At 48.8% G+C, this 8,482-nt stretch overlaps 1 protein-coding gene and 1 non-coding gene across 2 annotated transcripts; both read left to right on the top strand.

The window, feature by feature from the left end:
* The first annotated feature begins 450 nt into the window (after window positions 1–450).
* On the top strand, window positions 451–5,041 carry Sf3b4 (splicing factor 3b subunit 4). Its single transcript, XM_021157534.3, has 6 exons — window positions 451–549; window positions 920–1,048; window positions 1,492–2,034; window positions 2,268–2,474; window positions 4,296–4,469; window positions 4,632–5,041. Exons 1-6 carry the CDS (start codon window positions 516–518, stop codon window positions 4,817–4,819), a joined length of 1,275 nt encoding a protein of 424 aa, XP_021013193.1. The 5' UTR covers window positions 451–515; the 3' UTR covers window positions 4,820–5,041.
* Window positions 4,019–4,145, top strand: LOC115030721 (small nucleolar RNA SNORA19). The gene has a single exon (XR_003836319.1). It is a non-coding gene; the product is annotated as a small nucleolar RNA SNORA19 (small nucleolar RNA).
* Window positions 5,042–8,482: the final 3,441 nt, after the last annotated feature.

Genomic DNA, 8,482 nt, shown 5'->3' with positions numbered 1-8,482 from the left:
GCGACCCAACCCGGTTTCGTGTCCCAGATTTCCCAAGATAAGCGGAGATTTGACACTTAGGGGAAAACAAAATACCTCAGGCTCAAGTCTAGGCCGAGGGCGAGTCTGCACGAGCGCCGTGGACCTCACTAATAATAGGTCGCTCCAGAAGGCAGCCCTGGCCCTGCACTTAGCCTAGCACACAGCTCTGCGTCACAGAACGTACAAAGCCTGGTTTTGCACTTGAATGTGCGCTTGGGGAGCCGTGTGAGCCTCTAACAGTCTGGAAGCATCCGGGGCTTTAGTTAACGGTGTCGAGACGGTGCCCGTCCGTTCCGCCCCGTCTACTGCAGCAGCCCTAGAACGCCTTTCCCTTCCGAAAGACAAGACTCCGACCCCTAAGATGGCCGCGATCGCTTCCGGCTCCTCCCCCCGCCGCCGGCCCTGCCCAACGTGAGCCTTGGCCCGGAAGTGGAAGTAGTAACTGAGGTCAGGGGGCGGTGCTGCTGCTTAGAGACGGCGGGAGCCCCTTCGCCATGGCTGCCGGACCGATCTCCGAACGGAATCAGGGTAATTGGGAGAGAAGAGCCCAAGATAGGAGCAGGGAAGTGGAGGGAAGATTAGTGCCGGAAGCGTTCCCCCGGGGGTGGGAGACGAGATTCCCCCTGGGGTGGGAGACCGACCTCTGGGCGCCTGGCTGGCCGCGAGGCCGGGTGCAGGCCGAGGCCTGTGAGAAGCGATGCTTCTAGATCAGCCCCCTCCACCAAGAAGACAAAAGCCTCCCGGGAGTACAGGACCAGCAAGAATGCCAAATTAGACGTAGCAGATTTTCTAGACGACGGTGGCAGTGGGAATTTCAGGGCTTTAGGCGACGGTTTTTTTGTTTTTGTCTTCTTTTTCACTGCCGACTCTCTCCTCATCGCCTGCTTCTTCCCTTTAGATGCCACGGTGTACGTGGGCGGTCTGGACGAGAAAGTGAGTGAGCCGCTGCTGTGGGAGCTCTTTCTCCAGGCAGGGCCAGTGGTCAACACCCACATGCCAAAGGACAGAGTCACTGGCCAGCACCAGGGTGAGTAGGGTACGGAGCAGGAATCAGCCCTGGAGAGGGTTAACCGGCCCCGAAGAGGCTCAGCGCTAGTCACAGCTCCTTTGGAATGAGCAACCTAAAGATTGCTTTCCCCTTCAGCTTCAGTTTCCAGTTTCTGGAATATTTTCTCTTAGCTCTAGTTACTGGAACCATTCTCAATAGAAGTAAAAGTATTCCTCTATCATGTTCTTTTGTTTTATTTTGTTTTCGAGACAGAAGTTCTCTGTGTAGTCCTGGCCGTCCTAGATCTTGCTCTGTAGACCAGGCTGGTCAGATCTCTGAGCTCCACCTGCCTCTGCCCCGCACGTGCACGTGCTGCCGCCCAGCTATTATCTGCTGTGTTCTTTGTGTTTGGAGGCTGGGGAGTTAATGTTTCATTTTGAGTCTCTTCCCCTGAGTGATTTTTTTTTCCATTGATTCCCCAGGCTATGGCTTTGTTGAATTCCTGAGCGAGGAAGATGCCGACTATGCCATTAAGATTATGAACATGATCAAACTCTATGGAAAGCCAATACGGGTGAACAAGGCCTCAGCTCACAACAAAAACCTGGATGTGGGAGCCAACATTTTCATCGGAAATCTGGACCCAGAAATTGATGAAAAGCTGCTTTACGATACTTTCAGCGCCTTTGGAGTCATCCTACAGACCCCCAAGATCATGCGGGACCCTGACACAGGCAACTCCAAGGGCTACGCCTTCATTAATTTTGCTTCCTTCGATGCTTCGGATGCAGCAATTGAGGCCATGAATGGGCAGTACCTGTGTAACCGTCCTATCACTGTGTCTTATGCCTTCAAGAAGGACTCTAAGGGTGAACGCCATGGCTCAGCAGCTGAACGACTCCTGGCAGCCCAGAACCCGCTGTCCCAGGCTGACCGCCCTCACCAGCTGTTTGCCGATGCGCCCCCTCCGCCCTCTGCCCCCAATCCCGTGGTTTCATCCCTGGGTTCTGGGCTTCCTCCACCAGGTACAGCTTGGAGTTCAGACTGTGCCAGTGAGGCCCTTGGGAGGGAGGCTCAGGAGGCAGAAGCAGCCCTGGTAGAATAAGCTGCTAAGTTGGTGGGCAGTGAGGCAGGAGTGAGTCGTGCTGGTGGAAGGGAAGAAGTTGGCGGATGGATTTCGGAGTGAAGCTGGAGGGAAGCCTGCAGGGGGGAGGCTGGAGCTCTGCAAGACATTAACTGTCTTCCATTTCTTACACAGGCATGCCGCCTCCTGGCTCTTTCCCACCTCCAGTGCCACCTCCTGGGGCCCTCCCTCCTGGGATTACCCCAGCCATGCCCCCACCACCTATGCCACCTGGGGCTGGAGGACATGGTCCTCCAGCAGCAGGGACTCCAGGGGCTGGACATCCTGGTCACGGACATTCACATCCTCACCCATTCCCACCAGGTGGGATGCCCCATCCAGGTAAGGGCTCTGTGCTGGAAGGAGCTGAGCTTGTGAGAGGGGCTTTCTTACTGCCTCTCCTGGTAGTCTTTGTCTTGGATGAAAATAGTCCAAAGTCCTCCTTCAGAAACAAACAGTACTTTGTACGTGTTGGTGCTCCTGTTTTATTTCCAGTTCTTATATTTTCTAAAGGATAGCTTGTACTTGGCAAAACTCTCAACCTCTCCTCTGCTTCCACAGTTGCCAAATCTAGAAGACATATCTGCTTTGGCTTTTTGAAACGGGTTCTCTGTGTAGCTCTGGCAGTGTCAAACTCAGAGATCCTCTTGCCTCTGCCTCCCAAGTGCTGGGATTAAAGGCATACATATTTCTAATGTCAACCATAGCAACCTGGATCAGCTCCCTTTTTTTATGTTTGTGTGGATTTTTTGCTTGGTTCTCTTTTCTTTGTTTATCTGTAGTGTTAAATGTGAAGGTTCTAATTTATCCTTGGTCTCTGGTCTTAGGTTCTTGGCAGACTAGAAAAGGCCACTGCTCAACCCACACTTAACATTCCTCTTTCTGACACTATCTTCAGTAGTTCTCACTTGTAGGAGCCCAGTTTACAGCTCTGCAGCTTTGTCTGTTTTCTCAGCTCTGCAGCTTTGTCTGTTCTGTCCTCCACTTTGCAGAGCAAGTCTAGCTTATGTTTTTGTCATTGGTCACAAGCCAGTGCTCTAGACTGCACTCACTTCCTGTCACTGATTCAGGTTCTCATCTACTTTCACTGAGTAACTTTTCCAGGGTATTCAGACATTTTCTTCCTATGTAGCCCTGGCTGTCCTGGAACTCACTCTGTAGACCAGGCTGGCCTCAAACTCAGAAATCCGCCTGCCTCTGCCTCGAGTGCTGAGATTAAAGGCATGTGCCACCACGCCCAGTCAGACATTTCCTTAAAATTGTTCTGTTGCCTTTACTTACAGAAGAAAACCTGGTCTCACTGTCGGCTCAGTGTTTAGGTCCTCTTGGTTGGCCGAACTTACAGGCATTGTCATGTTTACTGTTTGGTGTTCACACATGCCAAACTTTCTTCTTGGAGCAGTTGACGTCCACTCTCTTGTTAAGGACTCGTTTTTGAATACAGTGTAGCCCTGGCTAGCCTGGAACTCTGTAGACTAGGCTAGCTAACATACACAGATCCACATACTTCTGCCTCCCTAGTGCTGGGATTAAAAGTGGGCACTCCATGGCAGGCTACAATTTTCTTTTCTTTTTTTATAATTTAGCGGGTTTTTTAAATTTTGTTTTGTTTTGTTGAAAGTCTCCTGTGCCCCAGACTGGTTTCAACTTGCTAGGTATGTAGTTAGCTACTACTAATCTTTCTGCCTCTACCTTTAGTGTTCTGGGCAATTCAGATATGTGCTACCAGGCCTGATCTTCCTAAGGAGTTCTTACTGAATTAAGTCTTAGAATTAAGTCTTAGCACAGGCATATATCTTCCAAGTCCTGTCCTACAAAGCAAAAATTCTGCTTGTTTTATCCTTGGCTGTCACCATCTCTATGTTTAAGTCAGAGAAGGAAAATGAATGCACATTTCATTGTCTTTTTTCTTCACATCAAGAGAAAAGATATTTCTGATGTGCTAAATAAACCTGGGGGAATATTAGCAGCATGGCTACTTTAGCCAGTGCTGTCAGTCACCTTCAGACAGAGATGGACTGAGTGCGTAGCACTGGCTGGGCTTTACCATAAGAAGGGCTAAGAGTGGTGTCACTGTGTTTGAGTCATCATTGTGGTCTCTTCTGTTTTCTTTGCCCTGGTTTCCTTTTTGTCACTGTCTCCTTGTGTGGTTTATCTCCATAGGGATGTCCCAGATGCAGCTGGCCCACCATGGCCCCCATGGCCTAGGACACCCCCATGCTGGGCCTCCCGGCTCTGGGGGGCAGCCACCACCTCGGCCACCTCCTGGAATGCCTCATCCTGGACCTCCTCCAATGGGCATGCCCCCCCGGGGGCCTCCTTTTGGATCTCCCATGGGTGAGTGGGTGCTAGTCCATTTCTTATCTTGCCTGTGTGCAGCTTTCTTTGCCCCTTGCCCTGTCTGGTGCCCTTTCTTTGACTTCCCACATTCCTGTTCTCATCCCTACTGATCTCCACATTTCCTCTTTTCATTTCTGTTAACTCTTTTTCTTCCTGCAGGTCACCCAGGTCCCATGCCTCCACACGGCATGCGTGGGCCTCCTCCATTGATGCCCCCTCATGGATACACAGGTCCTCCAAGACCCCCTCCCTATGGCTACCAGCGGGGGCCCCTCCCACCACCCAGACCCACTCCACGGCCCCCAGTTCCACCTCGTGGTCCGCTTCGGGGCCCACTTCCTCAGTAAATTGCCATCCTTTGTCTCCTTTTATCCTCCCTGTATCTTCATTTCTTGGACCAATCAGAGATGCTGTAGCTTGTCAAGGCTAATGTACTGACCCTTCTCAGTAACTCTGTCCCCATTCCAATGTCATGTTTTCCACTGGGGATTTTTCTTCATTTTTATTTTAAAATGTTGGTCCTAATTTCTTTACATGTGTATAGAAAAATAAAACTATGCTTCTTGTTTGTTCTCTGGTGAAGTAACTTTTAGGAGAAGTCGGGGTTTGTGGGAGGAACAGTATGAAAAAGAGACGGTGTTTACATTGTAAGGATTTATCTATCTTGCGTGTACTTGGAATAGAGCTTATCTTGTTATAGTATGGGGCATTAGCAACAGAAATAAAATGTCTGGTGATTTGCTAGCAAAGAGTGATGGGCACAAGGGCATCCATTGTAGCACTATCTGGAATTTGGCTTGGAAGTGTCTTTGATTGAGAGGGGCTGGTATGATGCACTGGTAAGTCCACACATTAGAGCTTTACAGCTTTGCAACAACCAAGGAGCTGGGAGAACAGCTCAACAGCAGTGCATTCTGGGTACTTGCTCTGCTTTCCTTCCTTGACACCAGAGGGGAAAGATGATACATTCTTGTGAAAGATTGTGCTGGTCATAGTGAATGAAATAGGTACTGTGTGTGTATCCACCCATATATATGATTGGCTACCTTATCTAGGGGTAGTGCATATGTGTGTATGTGCTTGCTTATATTTGAAAAATAGATGACCATGGAGGAAAGCCTTGTGCCATTTTATATTTTGAGCTGGTTTTTGTAACCCTGGCTCTACTGGAATTCACTAGGTAGACCAGGCTGGCCATGAACTCAGCTCTGCCTCTGCTGGGGTTGAAGACATGTGCACCATGCTCAGAGGAAGCTTCAGCTCCTGAGTGTTATTGACATGGCTTTCATCCGGAGCCATGGGAATGTCTTAAGTAATTGCTAGACAGGGTGAGTGAGGAAAGCAGATGTTCAGTGAATGACGCTTAGATCTTAGTCCTAATTGCATTCACATTCTCCATTCTTCCACTCTAAAATTTATGGTTCCTGCAAAGGCTTTGCTGGTGACCAGGATGAACACAGCAAGTATTAAACTGTCAGAACGTCTAACTTGGTCCGAATGTTCATTCTTCAGAAAATAGTGATGTCTGTAGTTTTTTGGTCGGAAGATGGTCTTACTAGTCAGCCATGGTGGTGCATGCCTTTGACCCAGGCAGAGGCAGAGGCAGGTGGGTCTCTTGAGTTCAAGACCAGTCTGGCCTACATAGTTCCTAGGACAAGGCAGAGTTAAGAAGATGATCTAGCCTAATCCTAACCCAGAAGCCTTACCTGGTTCTCAACAGGCCTTGTCCTCCTGCCTGTCAATAGAATGCTGGAATTGGGAGGTTGCCATGCTCCTAGCTGGAGTTATCTTGAAAGGTGGATCTAGCACTAAGGCTGTGTGAAGGCTGGCTGAGGTCAGAGCCAGGTTGGGCTCCTGGAGGTTTTAGTGCTTTTCAGCTCTTTTACATTGGTGACCATAAAAACCCTTCAAAACAACCTTGAGGTAAGGGAGGATACTGTGGGCTCTTTGCCCAGGAATATGAGCTGCCCCAGGCATCCAGGTAGTGAAGTTGACAAAGCAGGTGGAGACAGACTTGGATTAGAGATGTAAATATGAGAGTCAACCCAACAGACAATAGCAAGGTTGTGAGGCTGGGCAAGGAAATGTGTAAGTGGAAGCTGGGAATGTCCTGAGTGTTGTGGAGCCCTGTCCAGGGGGTGGGGAGGTGATGAAGTACTTAAGTCTTCCTTCGGAATTTAAAATAAACTTCATATTTTCCCTTTTAATTTGCTTGCAGTTCTGGGGACTGAATCCCTGACCCTCTTTGTACTTTTCATTTTGATACAGGGTCTAAGATGCCCTTAAACTCATTCTGTAGCCCAGACAAGCATGGAACTTGTCTCAGCCTCCTGCTTAGCTGGGACTACAGGCTTATGCTACCCTTGGCTGATGGGAACTATATTTCTGCAAAGCTAGTAAATAGTGCAGAGTATGCAGAATCACCTGAAAGAGAAGACACAGCTTCCCGCCAGCAAGGCCTGGCTATAACCTAAAATGGGGAATAGTGTGTTTAAAAGATGTATTAAGCCTTAAGAGGGTTCATCAATGAAAGCCTAGTAAAGGGCTAGTCCCTGGGGCCCATGTGGGCAGAGCTGTTCCAAGTACCATCCTGGAAAGAGTACTCCAGCCGACAGACCGAGAGTACTTCTAGAGCATTGGCAAAGCCTCCCTGCTCGTAGAGGTGGGGCAGAGGGTTGTTGCCAGGAGAGTTTTTGGATTCATTGGCATCCTACTGGGGATGGCCAGATGCCATTAAAGATACAAGTTCTCTGACTCCCTTACGTCACTGGGTGACTTATACTGACATGGTCCTGATTTGGCTTAAGGGGGACACAAAAATCTTCAGTCTAGGTGAGAGGTAACTTTTTAGGATAAATTAGTTTCTATTATGACTTTCAGTTAATTGTGAACCTTACTGACCCCATACATTTCCAAAATTCAGCATTGGGTCCTACAAAACTTAGGCTCACATCCCTAGCATAGTAAATTCAGCATATCAAATGGCATCTGGGAAATCTCTGAGCACACAGGCTGCCAGCCTTCTGTATTCAGTGTCTCCCAGCATTCTATACCCACACTTAACCGAGCAGACTTATGCATGGTATTACAGCTAAAAAAGACGCCTTGTCCAAAACACTCCATTTTCTAGACAAGAAGCCTGTGGTTCACAGAGGCAGGGGACTTGGTCAGAACCAAAGGTGGAAACCTGGGATGTGCTTTGGTCAGCGCCCTTTCCAGATAATCCCAAGGTCTTATCTGGAGTAGACTGGTTCAGGTTGTACATCCTGGAAGCGCCTCTGGATCTGTCAGTCCAGGTTATCTGACAATAAAACAGAAAAGATTCAAGAAAAGGAGAAGCCAAGCCAGTGAGCGTACACACACACACACACACACACACACACACCCCAAAGAGGGGGTTGTTAATTGATAGGATTTGTTTGTTTGTTTATGAGTCACTGGAGAGTGGTTGGAAAGGGAACTGTCCAGTTGATCAAACTCCTTCTCTAGCACCGCCTCTGCTACCAGCAATTGAATAGAAATGGGGAGGGGGAGGTCCTTGTACATAAACAGTCTGGACTGTTTTTGAAGGAGACAGATGACAGGGACCCAGTTGTCACTGACTCTGACTGTTGAGTACAGAAACCATACCTTGTTATCTCTGAGTCCTCTCACATAGCAAGGTGAACCTGGAGTCCAAGCTGTGGGTTTGGGAGAGGGTTTTTAATTCCAAGGAGCAGTGTAGAAGGGGAGGGAGTTGTTTTTAACGCAGCAAGAACTGCTGGGACTCCTGGGTTCTCTCATCCTAGCTTGGGTGCAAAGGAAGGGGCTACCTCATTCATCACCTCCTGTCTATTTCCTCCACTTACTCCCCTAACCACTGCTAGTGTCTTCCTTTAGTTCCTGGCATCTTTTGCTAGGGAGGAAGGGGCTGAGAAAGACTGTCATTTCCAGCTGTCACCCTCACAGTCCTCTCCAGTTCCTTCATCTTTTCTTCCTGTGTCCTAAGTCTCCCCCATCATCTTTTCTTT

Source organism: Mus caroli, unplaced genomic scaffold (assembly GCF_978045245.1).
Source record: "Mus caroli unplaced genomic scaffold, Mus_caroli_1 scaffold_3, whole genome shotgun sequence".
NCBI lineage: Eukaryota > Metazoa > Chordata > Mammalia > Rodentia > Muridae > Mus > Mus caroli.
Note: the sequence above shows the minus strand (reverse complement) of the source record. Positions and strands in the feature narration are given on the sequence as shown.